This window comes from Liolophura sinensis, chromosome 9 (genome assembly GCF_032854445.1).
Source record: "Liolophura sinensis isolate JHLJ2023 chromosome 9, CUHK_Ljap_v2, whole genome shotgun sequence".
Classification (NCBI taxonomy): domain Eukaryota; kingdom Metazoa; phylum Mollusca; class Polyplacophora; order Chitonida; family Chitonidae; genus Liolophura; species Liolophura sinensis.
The window spans coordinates 2,356,047-2,372,575 of record NC_088303.1 but is presented as its reverse complement, the minus strand read 5'-3'; the positions used below and the strand labels follow the sequence as shown (position 1 = coordinate 2,372,575).

Here is a 16,529-nt window from a genome sequence, read left to right as displayed (position 1 = left end):
CAACTACAAAACAATGGACGGAGGCAACATCCATATTGTTTTATGTGTGAAAACTATAGAGTAAAACTCTTTTGTCATTGAAGGTAAAAACAGTCCTGTATTATGTGACTTGTTAAAATGTTAGGCAACCTTTGTTGATATTAATGTATTGATCGATTGTCTCACCGTGTTCCAGAGGCACAAAAGACACCTCTTTCCTTTCGAAACTTCTCAAATTCATAAATGTTGAGCTCCTCAATTTTCTCCATCCTTTGTCTACTCTATGTAACTTTTTGTGAAACCTTTTTCCAACACCCGTGTTATAGTAAAGGGTGACCAAGCAATACAGGCCCAACATCTTGGATAAGTTACAGTAGCTCTTTTTTACCTTAATCTAGCCAGAACAAAGTTCAAATTCGAAACTCTCCTATTGGCTACAGCATTTTTCAGTTATTGTCTGGACAAAGTTAGTCAGTTGGAAATCAAAGGCGACTGTTGAACATTGCTGAAAACCCAAATCTCAGCACACAGTCAAAGCACTCTGGAGTTGTCTGGACATTCTGTGCATGACAGTATGACAGACAGCATAAAATAAAGACCAAGGGAGCTTACAATTACAGTGGTCATGCTGGAACAGAAAAAGAAGTTTAAATAAGAAATAAAGTAGGTCCACTACATTGCCTTCAAGCAGTAGGTATGTCCTCAAATCTGGTATTTGACAGATGAATTTCCCACTGTCAGACACAGTATTAACAGGCTTGGAAGGAAACTACTTGGTGACAAAAAAGGTTGACAGCCTAAAATTCCACATATAAACACAAAGTACTTGCATTCTGGTACATATATGAGGTTTACATACATGCTAAGATCTTGATTCCACAATTCACTATCAACAAAATGCAGGTAGACCACCCTAACAAAACCTGATATATATATATATATATATATGTGTGTGTGTTTTAACAGGCAGCGAGAGAAAAGAAAACAAGAGTCGACAATAGATGGTGAATACCCAAACAACCCTGTGTTCCACTCATTAGTTTAATGTAATTCACGAGTATTGTAACTCCAAAAAACGAAAGACTCAATATTTCGGCACTTTATTTTGCCATCATCAGCAGAACTGATTTTCCTGATGATGGCAAAATAAAGTGCTGAAATATTGAGTCAAATCAGTCTTTTGTTTTTCAGAGTTACACTACTCGTCAAATACCCCAGCCCCGTACAAATATTTTAGACGCAATATCTGCTCAACAAATGTTCTGTGTGTGTGGACCGCAAGAGCATCTACAAGAATATGCTGACATAGAACCTACTCAAGACATGGAACTCTGGAAAAATAACCACGTACAAATGTTAGATGGGGATGGCTTAACAAACCTTAAACATATTTTCCAAACCAGGCTACAAACTTTGAAATCAACTAATCCTATCAGAAGCAAATTGTGCGTCAACATCAATATCATTATGTATACGTAAGTACGTGTTGTTTTGAACAAAATAATCATGTGGAATCTGTGTTCACAACCCAGTAATATCTCCCAGCCTAGGCTTCATCCTGAGAGAGTCAATACTCCGCAAATAATTCATGTGCCCCACTGCAAATTTGATTTGGACGTCTATACATATATCCCCTAAACATACAAAATTTGATACGGACATCTATATATATCCCCCCAACATACAAAATTTAATACAGACATTTATACATATATCCCCAAAACACAAAAAATTTGATATGGACATCTATACATATCCCCCCAACATACAAAATTTGATACAGACATTTATACATATATCCCCCCCCCCCCCCAAAAAAAAAATTTGATACGGACATCTATACATACATCCCCCAAACATACAAAATTTGATACGGACATCTATACATATATCCCCTAAACATACAAAATTTGATACGGACATCTATACCTATATCCCAAAAACACACAAAATTTGATATGGACATCTATACATATATCCCAAAAACATACAAAAATTTGATGCGTACATCTATACATATACTCGCAAAACATACAAAATTTGATACAGGCATTTATACATATATCCCCAAAACATACAAAATTTGATACGGACATCTATACATATATCCACAAAACACAAAAAATTTGATACGAACATCTATACATATATTCCCAAAACACAAAAAATTTAATACGGGCATCTATATATGTATCCCCAAAACATACAAAGTTTGATATGGACATATATACATATATCCCCAAAACATACAAAATTTAATAAGAACATCTATACATATCCCCAAAACACACAAAATTCGATATGGACATCTATACATATATCCCCAAAACATAAAAAATTTGATAGGGGCATCTATACATATCCCCAAAACACACAAAATTTGATATGGACATCTATACATATCCCCAAAACATACAAAATTTGATATGGGCATCTAAACATATCCCCAAAACATACAAAATTTGATATGGACATCTATAAATATATCCCCAAAATTTGACTGATATTCATGAAGAACCCCTGACACTTTCTGCTCTGAATTCCTTTCTGATTAGGGCTATTAGTTTGAACAGAAAAAAACCCCACTTATTTCTCCTAGCTTTCTTTTCAAAGGGCAATAACTTGGAGATAACTGAAGTACCATGCCCAAAACCCACATTCGCATGTCATCCTGAAAAGATTTGTGAAGTTTGGAGAATCCATCAAGAACAAAAGGAGATTGGTTTGAAGAATGATTTAAAACAGACCTATGGGCAAACGGCCATGCTCGTCTCTATATACCTTCCTATTATAAACAGGTACCTGATGAGATAAATGCTATCACTGTGATTTGTGTGTACATTACTTGTAGTCATTGCTCTGGTTTGAACGTTTCACTGACACAAATTTGGGTACTGCAGATTTAACTTGCCAATCTGTGTCATTTCTGTATTCCATTAAATTAAATCATGCTTTGAAGTCAATCTCTTATTATGCGTGGTGGTCGGTGGGGGGTTAGGTGGTTGTCTACAGGGACGGTTAAACATCTTGGCACAATTGATCATGACATTGCTATTATAAGCTGTAGGTCTATTCATATGATAGAACTTTGGATTTATGAATCCAAGGCACTCATCTTTCATTTCCTTTCAGTAGGACAGATGTAGTGCCATCTGTAGTTCTGCCTGAGCTCTATATAATCACTACTAATTATCGTATTAATTTATTCCGAGAAAATTGTAATCACTGGCATCAAATTATCATTTTAATGCTTTTATGTGGCTTTGAAAGTGGAGATGTACAGGTCAGACTTCGGCTCAAATACAGTACATCCTGACAGACACCACGCACAGCGCACCGTTTAGTTACAGTATGCCGAAACCTAACCAAACAGTACCTGGCCTGTACACTTAGAATGAGTGTTAAACCATTATGTACCAATGGTACGCAGAGGTTCATGTTAGTGGCACGACCAGGCTCAAGACTCAATCCATGCTCACCTCCAAGGCTAATGCTTGGTAGTAGATTACTAAGCATCTAAGAGTCATTAACAGGTCAGTGAAATCAGTCCCAGCCAAAGACTTGCCCATCACTCCACAGGAGCTACTTTTTAATTCCAAAACCTGAGTACAATCTATCTGCCGAATCATACCCGTTGAACTGTACGGAATTCAGCACAACTTAATCATAACTTAGATCAACGGTCACCATGACGACAAAGTACATCATCACAATGATGAAGTCCAAAGCAGAGGTCAGAAAAGGTCACGTATGTCACCTAAAGTGTAGCACTTTTCAACTGGACACACCTCATCGACTCTCACTGATTCATCCAATTTATATGGCCACTTATAAATTTTATCAGAAAAACTTCAGTGTTGGTATCAGAAGTATCACTTAGGCCTTTAGTGCCTTTGAGAGTCAATTTTACACACCTGTACCAAAGTTTAAGTGAAATGTTGTCCATGATCTGCCTTATTTTGCCAGTTTCTGAGAGTTCTATTGGTTTTGGACAGATGTCTTGAGGTTTGCTTGGAGGATAGAGCAAGATGGTATCCTACTGGAGAAATGTAAACATCTGAACCACAGGTAATGTTTCGTGACATGGTACATTTTTTGTGGTGAAATCTAGATCAATTCCTGTAGGTCATGTAATTGCATGCAAATCTACTCTGATTTTACCCAAGCTGGTAATCTGCAAGAATACATGGCCGTACATGCACAAAGACCCCTTAACACAGAAAAGTGCACCATGCTCTTAGATACCCTGGCAACATATCTTTTAAAACTGCGTAGCCATGGTGATTGACAATATCCTTGGTCTAAGGAAGCTTTACGGAAGTAGGGCTCTAGAGTTACCATGGGAAAAAGTTTATTAAAAAAAGGACAATAACCTAATCCTACGTCTCTGCCTATCCTCAGACTCTGGTGGAGTCATACCACATTCCATGTACTTTTCTTGAGAGAAGTGCCAAAGCTCTCAGGCACTTACTTCGTGTCTCCTGTGAAAGTACAGACCTGCACTCTGTATAAACACTGACACATGACTTTTGTACCTTCATGGCATTTGGCCTGTTTTTGTGAATTTTGACCAGTCAGTAAAATATTGCAGTTGTAGGTTTCAAAATGAACCTTTGTTGAGGTGGCAGAAGTGTGGCACCGAAGGCAAAAAAAGTTCACTTATTTATTCTGACCTAGTCCAACATCAAACCTAGGACTCAAGACAAACACCTGCCATTGAGGTACCTTTCACAGTTTTGGGCCAACCCGTGCTGTTACCTCTAATTTTGAATTTCTTTTCTTTTTTTTTTTTTATAGACAAATTGGTTGCTTTTGAGGCAGTTTATCTAAAGTCATTATTGCCCCATAGGCTTCAAAACTTGTCTGAATTTTCCAGACGGCAAAACTTCAAGGTTTCCAGAAATGAAGTTATACAGGATGACTGAACAATGACAAATGGTTGAAACAGAAAGTAACATGGCTGTACAAATAATGCATCTTAGTGAAACAGGAATACCAAAAACTGTCCAGTGTTGTCTGTTAAATGATTTGTTTTTGTAAAGAAATTTAGCAGAAGCACTTTCTACACTGCTAATTTCTACAGATAAATCCTTCACTATTTGGATTCAACGTGATTTTTTTGCCTATTATGAAGAAAACATTTGAAGATAAAACAGAAAACACTGGACACAATATATAGTCAGGTAAATACAAACTTTAATGGCACCAAAATATTGGTAACAAAAGTATAAGAGCTACAAACTGGCACATTTCAAACTGCTTTTTCACTGACACAAACACAAAAATTTGCTAAAACTTGCTGGGATGAAAGATTTTTGCAACAGGTAAATAAATATTGTACGAGAAAGTTGTGCCTAGCCTGACATATATAAATGCCGTGGTCACGTGTAAGTGGATAATTCTGTATTCTGTATAAACAAGAAGTTTACCCAGAAAAGTGAGCCTTGACAAACAAAGCAACACTTGCATGGGTGGCACATATACATGACAATACAATAGGGTTACTGTGCTCTCTGGTATTCTTACTGACTCCTCATTTCACATCTGCTCACATCTATACTCATTATTCTCCAGGTGGTTCATCTATACAAAACAAACTAGCACAGAAATTGTTACGTTCAAACCTTTCAAATCTGTGACATAATGACAAGTTCCCAATTGCCCAAGTTCCAGGTTGAGGTATCAGCATGATTGACACAGGTAAAACATAAGAAGAAACTTCCTAACTTGGAGTAGAATGATCATGCTTTATGAACTTACTGAATTATCAAACTTTCCGAACGCAATTTATGTCAATTAAGTACCTGCTCAATCAATCACCGTTAAAGCCTAAACATGAATTACTTACTTATCTTATTTATCGGATTGGTGTTTCATGCATACTTAGAATATTTCACTTACAGCAGCCATACATGAATTACACGTAACTGCCAAATGGTATGTAATGACCTCACACCAATTATAAAATTACTTTGTATAGTTTTATAACATATCTCTTCATTACAAAAATAATTCTTCCTATTCTTTTCTTGGTCCGTTCCTTCAAAAATAGACATGAACTTAATCCTTTCACTTAAACAAGACAAACAGTGGACAACAGATATACTAACCAATGATGACTAGACGTCAGCAAAGCCGTTCAAGACCGATGCTTATTCACAGGGTTACTTTACTGAACATAATACACCTCCGTTACTGAATATAATACACCTCCGTTACTGAACATAATACACCTCCGTTACTGAACATAAAACACCTCCATTACTGAACATAAAACACCTCCGTTACTGAACATAATACACCTCTGTTACTGATAAAGGTATATATCAAAAAGGACAACTGACCTTCTCATACCAAACACATCCGTTGTGTGAGGATTAAAAAATGCGTCCTTTATTTGTCTGGAAATTCTATTTTTTGGGCAATCAAAGCATCAATATTGTGCGTACACATTTTGTTACATTTTCTCGGGTATGTGTGTATGGAAGAGAAATCGTGTGTACACATTTTGTTACAGTTTCTTGGGTATGTGTGTATGGAAGAGAAATCGTGTGTACTTATTATTAAAGGCCGTGTTTAAATGTTTATTTTTTTCATTTATCTGATTCGTTTTTTAAACGATGCTCAAAAATATTTCACTTGTATGCCAGTGTCTAACATATATGGTGGGAGGAAACCCACAACCATCCTTAAGTTGCTGGCAGACATTCCCATGATGACCCCAGGGAAGCCAGGGTTTTCACACATGTAACAATTAGATAGTGGCTAGAACAATCCAAATAAACACTAAAAACATATGAATTCTCATACAAAAAACACCAAAATAGCAAACTAACATTTGCTGATTACTGGCACTTTATTTGCGTATATTTAAGAGTATAAAATTGAATTATATTCAATGTGAGGGACACTTTTTTATGAGTGCAAAATTAATAGTATTTGAGTTATGATGAAAAGGGTGATTTTCACTTTCGATGAATATCGCTAAAAAATAAATGCTGTATCAACTGTACCTGTATTTCCAAATGGTTAGTGGACATTTATAAAATGCTGGAATGCCATGGGTGTAGGACTGAAAATGTGCTGGTGTAATCAGACATGAAAAGCAGTGTTGCATAATATTACAAAAATTGAAATAACTTAATCAGAACAGTAAACTGCATAAAGATGCCAAAAAATTCTTCCCTATAAACGTCACCAGTTGGGCAGTTTTGAGCAGGGTCTGTCTTAGTGAGCAAACCTTTTGTCTTGCACCAAATGTCACCTGTCTTCACCGAGTGGTTGTTAGCAGGGTAGCTCAGGTAATACAGGTGAGCTGTGCCTAATGCCACACCACCTGACTGGGGTGGGATATAGGGGGTAGTTTGTTATACCTGATACTTGCTGAGCCACTCTGACTAGCAGCCGCTTCCGCTTTCTCCACGTTCTTGGCAGACTTGGCTGATCCATCCCCTTTCAAAACTTCAATGCATTTCCAACTGTTTAAGTAATTTGCTGGTAAAATAAAAAATAGTTACAGTAAAAATCATTTTAAATATTCTTTGCAATCAGTATTAAGCACAGGATGTCATCTTTTGGTAAGTTACTCATCAGCTTTTGTTTAGGTTTAGTTGTTTTTATATCCTTTTTCTTCACAATTTCTCACATAACATATTGGCACGCTGATCACTGGAAGTTTAGGTATGGCCTAGTTCCACCTAAAATACCACATTCCAGATTTCATGGTGAGTTTACGGGGAAATTACGGGAATCTACTGTTTTGGTGTACTATTGTTCCTGACGTTGGCTATTACATGTGTGTGATTTAGGTGGAAGAACTGTTTTCAACATGTTTGAGGGGGGCAGTACAGGTAGGCTTCATACCATAAATGACAGCCACATTACACCAAACCAACAGCACAAATTATGTTCACAGACTGACAAGGACTTTTTTTTTCATAATCTGTCTACTCACCTGACATGAGGCATGATTTCTTTAAATATTTACTCGCTCCTACATCAAAAAACCCTTCACTCTACAATACAAAGGCAGTCAAATCAAACTGGCAGGAATAGGAGTCAGCCGCCGAGTGATGTTATCTGTGGCCAAATGTACAGCACGTCTCAAAATCTCAAAAATCTTGTGCTGTGAAAAAGGTCCAGCAAAAGTGTCTTTCCTATCAGGGGTCACCCCGACCTCACATGATAAACACACTGAAAACCTCATACAGGCTGCACTGTTGGAGGGCACATGTACAGGGGAAGTTGTCTCAGCTAACCAGGAATAATGCTTTGCTCATTAGCTAGCTCATCGGGTGAGCTAGACTTTGCCATGTCACTGGCAACAGCTTTCATAGTCTGAGAATGCTCTGATTTTTCTGATGGCAAAGGTGGCTCCAAACCAGTGTCAGAGCGTGCTCCGTTCAAAAACATTATGCAGTTAGCTGCCCTTGTCAAATATGATGAAGCTGTGAGTACAGTCGGTCGCTTTGAGCATAACCAAGGAATCTTGAGGCCCAAGCCGCCTTGGAAACGGTGGCTTAGCCAGAATCGAAAAACTGTCAGTCCTGCTGAGGGTTCTGGAAGCTATGGATTGCGAGACAGCCAGAGACGCATTCTAAGCGTTTTTTTGTCTAATATTCCAACTAACAGCTATTTCAAAAAGTGTTGTTTACTCTCATAAATAACCTGGGAAAATGTTTCTGATAAATGTAATAACTCTTTGTGAACATAAAAGGGTGCAAAAACCAAAGTATGCTTTTAAGGGGCAAAACTTGTTTTCTAGACTGTCTAGAAACTGATTTCATAAAGCTAGGGCCTCTGTGTGTCTTTTTATATATGTCAGAGATTCTTAGCCTTACAGAGGTCAGGTTGGGGCTTACCAAAGTAACACAAACAGAGGGCCCCAATATTTAGGCCTAGATAAAATTTGTTCAAGTTACCATTTCCAAATTCAGTCAAAGTAGAAAAAATATGAAAAAATATGATAAAACATGGCAATGATATTGACATTTCTGCCAAATTTTCTAAATAGAAAAAAGGGCATTTACAGCTAGGATTGAGTAGTCCTGAAATGCATATACATATGTTCTTGTACCTGTAACTTTCAGTGGAATGTCAGAAATTTTTGTAAATATTGAACAACTTCATATGTTTATTTGGATGCTAATGTATCCTGTAAGCAAATACATATTCAGATTGTATATTTACATATATATAATTAACTGTTGTTCACTTGGTAAATGTTTGTTGTATGATATAAAACCCCAAACATACTTAGATAAGCCTACATACATAATACAGTCTACATTTAACACGGGCGCCTATGCGTGTGACCTTCAAACGAAGTCTATGCCAATCACTGGTCCGTATGCTCTAGTCTTCCACCAATATGGCGGGCAAGTCTATGCCAATCACTGGTCCGTATGCTCTAGTCTTCCACCAATATGGCGTACGCAAGTCTATGCCAATCACTGGTCCGTATTCTCTAGTCTTCCACCAATATGGCGGGCAAGTCTATGCCACTCACTGGTCTGTATCCTCTAGTCTTCCACCAATATGGCAGGCAAGTCTATGCCAATCACTGGTCTGTATCCTCTAGTCTTCCACCAATATGGTGGGCAAGTCTATTCCACATGTGGGAGAGGTTGCCAGTAACTTGGCAAGGGCCAGCACTCCAGTTCCCTCTAGCATTAAAACCAGCCACCTTCTCATAAGTGGTAAGTATGGAATTAAACATTAATCAAACAAATCATTAATAAATAAACATTAATGGAGTCAGCAGAGAATAGATGAAGTGAGCTAAGAGGATTGAAGGACTCACCTTTCCAGAGACGCACCATTCCATCATCTCCTGAGGAGGCTAGCACTGTCCCGGTCACATTCCAGCTTATCCTCCATACCTTGAGATGGGGAAGGAGACTTAGGTTAGTGCCCATGTACTCTTGCCTATACATCTATTTGATTTTTCTTTATTACCTATGTCTACTTTCATTGACAAAAATTTCATATTTCACCTGGCCATGTGTGAAAAGAATGTTAACATTCAGATGGATATTTTTAGTGTAGCACCAATAAATGACAATTAAGTGTACATGTTCAAACTTTCAGAAACTGGTTATTCAATTTTCAAGGTAAACAGCAAAGGTAAACAGGCCAAGTCTATATACTGCTCATAGAAAGATTAAACACAACACAAGATGTGAGCTTTTAACAGCAATTTTTCAGTCATTTTCAAGTCTGAGTGCGGTGCCCACAAATGAAATCTGCTGCTTTAACACCAAGCATTGTTTGCAACCCACCAGAACATACACTCACATTATAGTGAGCTTTAACAGTTTGTCTAATTTCACCACTTCTATTGTCTCCTTGATCAAGGTCTGTTCCCACTCACCTGCGATCCATGGTCATCAAACTGAGCAACACGGTTGATGGACAACTTTGTCACCCCTGTCTGACCAGCACTTTGATCCCTCCTGAACAATGTTCTTTTATTTCAATCAAAGTCTGTGTACTTTTCAACAGCATCACTGACCTTGTTAAAACTAAGTCACTTCTGAGAACATGTCATTTAGTGAACATTAATTCACTTATGCTGACTTCCTCTCCAGCTGTAAGTGGGAAGGTATGGCAGCAACCTACATGTATGTATGGCCGTGGTTTCCCCTCGCACTCTGCCTGATTTTCTCCCACCCATGGAGATGACCTAATGACTTAATTTGTCCATCTTTGGACACCCATTAATTTCATCACCCAATGATTCTAAACACTACAAATCGATCTCTATGCACGTCTTGAAAGCCTTACTTGAGAGGGTGGAGAGTTAAAATCTTCAGGTCACGTGTTGCCACAGCAAGCAGGTGATACGAGCGCCCCAAGTTTGGTGCGAAGGCCACGTCATGTACAGGCTCTGTTTACAGTCATGATGGTGTCAACCTTACTCCACTTCCTAAAACAAATACAAAAACTGCTCACACCTATCCATCAGTTCTCAGACAAGAGTTACACAAAAGCAAAACCAAACAAAGGGTGACAAACCATGAAAAAATGTCTTGGAATGTCTGAAATTCTGTATATTTTATTAAATTACATTTCAAATGCATTGTGCAAATATCACAGAACAATTTTTTGATTTGGTGTGAGCGAGCGAGTGAGTGCTTGGGGTCTAACGTCGTCCTTAACAATGTTTCATATGATGACGAAGGAGTCATGAGGAGTGCTTGTCACATTCATTCTTGTTGGAGGACGGATTTTAACAACCCTTTTATCTAGTGCTGCTTCAATGAGATGACTTACCGAGGGCAAGTAAGCCGCCTCACCCGAGCCATTATACTGATACGGGTCAAACCAGTTCCTATAATATCCCCCTTAACGCTGAATGCCAAGCGAGGAAGCTACAACTTCCTCTTTTAAAAGGTCTTAGGTGTGACCCGACGCATGATTAAACCTGGAACTACCTCCCCTGAAGCAGGCGCTCTACCAACTGAGCTATTAGGGCCGGTCGTTCGATTTCGTGCCAACAATACACTCAAAGAAAATCACAATGTTTTTTCATACACCCTAACCATACGAGCAATATTCACATTGATAAGTCATAGATGAAACAGGGTGTGATTCTTTCTGGTGGACGAAATCTATGGTATGAGGGATCAGAAGCATTCGTCAGCCAACACTTATTCATTTGACAGGTGTTTTCGCTTAATGAAAACATGTCACTACCATCAGGTTTTAGAGTGGAGGAAACCAGACAGACAGGAACTTCGCACTTTGTCAAAGTACCTGACAAACATCTGAAAAATAACTGCTATCAAAACTAAAGAATAACCTAATTGCCAGAATCAAAATAATCTGACTACAACTGGCAGTCAAAATATTATATGAATCAATCAGAATACCGGTACTAGACATTTGTGGTCACTCACAAGTCAAGTGAACATGTGTGAATGGGAGCCTGGTTTCTCAGTATACTTGTTATTGGGTGCTTATCCGTCAGAACAATCGAGCTCAAGGTGTGACTAAGCTTAAGGCATAATAAGACTGTAGAAAGAACGTGTCATGGGCAGTTATGTCAATCACAGAATAACAATTACCTCTGTTACTAGCAGGCCGCATGCAAATATACATATTAAATAGAGATGAACTTTGAAACAACACTGAGTTTGTCACGTAACACACTGACAGGTACGTTTTTCCTCCCTGAATAATATCGTTTCATGCTGTATATTACTACAAATTAAAAAAATTTGAGTGGTTTTGTTAAATTTCCTTTTATAATTTATATAAAGGTGAACTATTTTCACTATTTTCCTTCAGTGATACAAGTGTTATTTTGCATAGGCTTATTGACTTATTGACAAATCCCTTTTTGATATTTTAAACTCAGTATGAAACAAAGTTTCAGTGATATCAGGTTACAAAGGTGTTCACCCCTTAAATTCATCTCCAAATGTGACAACACCCTTGTGTCAACGGTTATTTCTTTATTTGACAGAAGTTTAACACAGAGTGAAGACGTTTTCACTTGTATGTAAACAGTCCAGTTATGCCCAAAGCGGCCCCATAGTTCTGATCATAGTTCACCCTGAATAGCAGAGGGCTCTACATCACATACTCATTGCCCTAAGTCGGAACGCTTTCGCCAAGTAGTGAATCCAGATTACCCCTCAATCACCACAAATGGTTTGGACATTTCTGTATGGCACAGGGCTCTACATCACATACTCATTGCCTAAGTCAGGAAATGTTTTCGTCAAGTAGTGAATCCAGATTACCCCTCAATCACCACAAATGGTTTGGACATTTCTGTATGGCACAGGGCTCTACATCACATACTCATTGCCTAAGTCAGGAAATGCTTTCGCCAAGTAGTGAATCCAGATTTCCCCTCAATCACCACAGATGGTTTGGACATTTCTGTATGGCACAGGGCTCTACATCACATACTCATTGCCTAAGTCAGGAAATGCTTTCGCCAAGTAGTGAATCCAGATTACCCCTCAATCACCACAAATGGTTTGGACATTTCTGTATGGCACAGGGCTCTACATCACACACTCATTGCCTAAGTCAGGAAATGTTTTCGTCAAGTAGTGAATCCAGATTTCCCCTCAATCACCAAAAATTGTTAGGACATTTCTGTATGGCACAGGGCTCTACATCACATACTCATTGCCTAAGTGAGGAAACGCTTTCGCCAAGTAGTGAATCCAGATTACCCCTCAATCACCACAAATGGTTTGGACATTTCTGTATGGCAGAGGGCTCTACATCACATACTCATTGCCTAAGTCAGGAAATGTTTTCGTCAAGTAGTGAATCCAGATTACCCCTCAATCACCACAAATGGTTTGGACATTTCTGTATGGCAGAGGGCTCTACATCACATACTCATTGCCTAAGGTCAGGAAATGCTTTCGCCAAGTAGTGAATCCAGATTACCCCTCAATCACCACAAATGGTTTGGACACTTCTGTACAGCAGAGGGTTTCGTATGCTACCACATACCTTGTGTTATCGCTGTACTCGTATATCTGAACCTTGCCACCGGCTGAGCTGTTAGCATCATCACTTCCCACTGCTATCATTGGCGGGTGAACTCTGAGGAAAGGGAAAAAAAGCCCAATATTGTCATCATTAAAAAGTCTTTGTTAGGGTAAAAACAAAACATGGTTAGTCAGAAAACAAAAGTATTTTTAAGGTTTAATCTTTCCTTTATTTTACATAAGAGTTATGTTAAGAGAGTTTTCAAAGCACTGTCAATCAGAGGTGTTTACAGTGAAACGACATTTCATATATATCGGACAAACCTACTAAGTCTAAACAGCTCATGCTGGATCCAAACACATGGCCTTATTTGTCAACGGCCTGATGCTCACAGCACATGAGTGCTTAACCATATGACTCAGCGAGGCCTCCATACCGCCCCAAATGTTTGCAAGTAAAGAAAATGTAAAGGTGGTGTGTACATATTAAGGGTAAACTGGGCTGAGCCTTGCTCTTTAGAACCACCACTGCATTATAGTATAGTTGCCTGGTAAGCCTCTAGAGGCCAATTTAACCAACCTGTAATATTCAAATGACTATTGTTTACATAACAAAAAGATGAAATATCAGGATTTCATCTAGTTAGATCAGGGCCATATCTAAAGTTCACTTTAGTTCTGGCAAGCATTTGGGCTCCCAAGCAAATCAAGCTGTATTAAAACTAACAGGTAAATTGAATAAAAGATAACATTGGTTGCCAATAACAAAAGTGAAGTTTTCATACAAATTTCTTTTCTTTGTATGCTTGAAATGCTATATAGATTTCTAGTGATATTTTTACATTCCTACAAGATAATGTTACATAACACATCCTGTACGGTGTCGTGATACATGCTGTGTAGGCATTATAGCTTTGCACCTCGTGAATTATCACTTCCACGTCTCACTTGAAAAATATTTCTGGAATGGATCATTCACTGAGCTATATCCTGAGCATCCACCACAGCAATGCTCATTATGGTGGAAGCCACTGGCTACACCTCTTAGGCACAAACTGGAAATATCAATCCTACCGCGAGGAATTCCAAGACAGACAGCTACAGCTGAGTTTACAGGGGATTTCATGCTGTAATGACCATTGGCTTAGGTTCATGACATCTGGGGCTTCATAGATGCGGACGATTCCATCTGCGGAACAGGTAGCCTGGTTGAGTCAACAAAGTAAAATTTAGAACAGATATGATACATTTGGGTTACTATACCAGAATATTTTTATAGTCTTTCGAGGCACCTAATTTACACCATACCATAAAAAGCCCAAATTACGGAGAATATTGCCTGACAAATGAAAAATTTCTTATACCCATGTTAACTGTTTCTTAATGTTTGAAAATATTTTAGCCCAAATTAACCTACTACAAGGGAGCCCATATTGAAAAGCTGTATTACATGTATGACAAAGCAATGTGCCAGGTTTTGTTTTCTCAAACAGCTCCGGTTCTGTATTTGGTTATACAGACGTGGTAAAATTATTGGAATATACTGGAAGGACAGTGGTTGATCATAACAACTGAAACATATTTTTACTACTTCATTTATATCATAGTGGTGTTACTGAAGAATAGCCAGTCTTATTGACAGACGAAACTGGAGTGCCAAACAACATTTTGTGAATTACAGACGCAGTTTCTCATGTAACATACATTTTTCCTATCGGCCGAAGGCAAGTGGTCTCCGCAAACTACATTCACGACTACTTAAGGAAACACTGCCACCTACTCAATATCAAATTGACATCACAAAAAGTACAATTAAAAGCAATGGAGGTAATTATATGAATGGAAGAAGTGTGTTTGTAATCTGATAGAAGTGCAGTTTACCAGTTGTAATCCTAGATGTTTTGGTGCAAACTTGACGTCTGTGACAGAGGTCCTGCTATCCACCAGGGTGCTCCTCTTCACCCAATGACTCTGACCACCCTGTAGTGAGGCCTCGCCAGCTGGATAACAGATTAGTAGTGGTAGTAATACAAAATATCTCCAAAGCCAATTTAATAGATAACAACACTCTCACAAGCTACATGTAAATTTAGTCATTAAGGGAAAATTTTCCCTACCAAGAATTCCAGCACTTTTGGGGCTAATAAAATAAATATTCCTGGACCTTTCAAATCCTACATGTACACACAAGGGTAACTCTTATGACGTGAGACTCACTGTCCTGCCATACACATCTCCTGAGATATGTCACAGAACTTTGAAGTGAGACTTACTGTCTCGCCATGCACATCTCCTGAGATAGGTCACACAACTATGAAGTGAGACTCACTGTCCCGCCATACACATCTCCTGAGATATGTCACAGAACTTTGAAGTGAGACTTACTGTCCTGCCATGCACATTTCCTGAGATAGGTCACACAACTATGAAGTGAGACTCACTGTCCCACCATACAGATCTCCTGAGATAGGTCACACAACTATGAAGTGAGACTCACTGTCCCACCATACAGATCTCCTGAGATAGGTCACACAACTATGAAGTGAGACTCACTGTCCTGCCATACACATCTCCTGAGATAGGTCACACAACTATGAAGTGAGAGTCACTGTCCTGCTATACACTTCTCCTGAGATAGGTCACACAACTATGACGTGAGACTCACTGTCCTGCCATGCACATCTCCTGAGATAGGTCACACAACTATGACATGAGACTCATTGTCCCGCCATACACATCTCCTGAGATAGGTCACACAACTATGAAGTGAGACTCACTGTCCCACCATACAGATCTCCTGAGATAGGTCACACAACTATGAAGTGAGACTCACTGTCCTGCAATACACAACTCCTGAGATAGGTCACACAACTATGAAGTGAGACTCACTGTCCCACCATAAAGATCTCCTGAGATAGGTCACACAACTATGAAGTGAGACTCACTGTCCCGCCATACACATCTCCTGAGATATGTCACAGAACTTTGAAGTGAGACTTACTGTCCTGCCATGCACATTTCCTGAGATAGGTCACACAACTATGAAGTGAGACTCACTGTCCCACCATACAGATCTCCTGAGATAGGTCA

At 38.7% G+C, this 16,529-nt stretch overlaps 1 protein-coding gene across 1 annotated transcript in view; it reads right to left on the bottom strand.

Annotated features, from left to right (window-relative positions):
* LOC135474762 (nucleoporin SEH1-like) overlaps positions 1 to 16,529 on the bottom strand; it is a 29,039-nt gene that overhangs the window by 5,058 nt on the left and 7,452 nt on the right. The window contains 8 exon segments of the mRNA XM_064754351.1: positions 7,353 to 7,473; positions 9,782 to 9,860; positions 10,352 to 10,433; positions 10,765 to 10,871; positions 10,873 to 10,906; positions 13,462 to 13,554; positions 14,514 to 14,644; positions 15,321 to 15,439. Coding sequence (XP_064610421.1) covers positions 7,353 to 7,473; positions 9,782 to 9,860; positions 10,352 to 10,433; positions 10,765 to 10,871; positions 10,873 to 10,906; positions 13,462 to 13,554; positions 14,514 to 14,644; positions 15,321 to 15,439 — 766 coding nt within the window.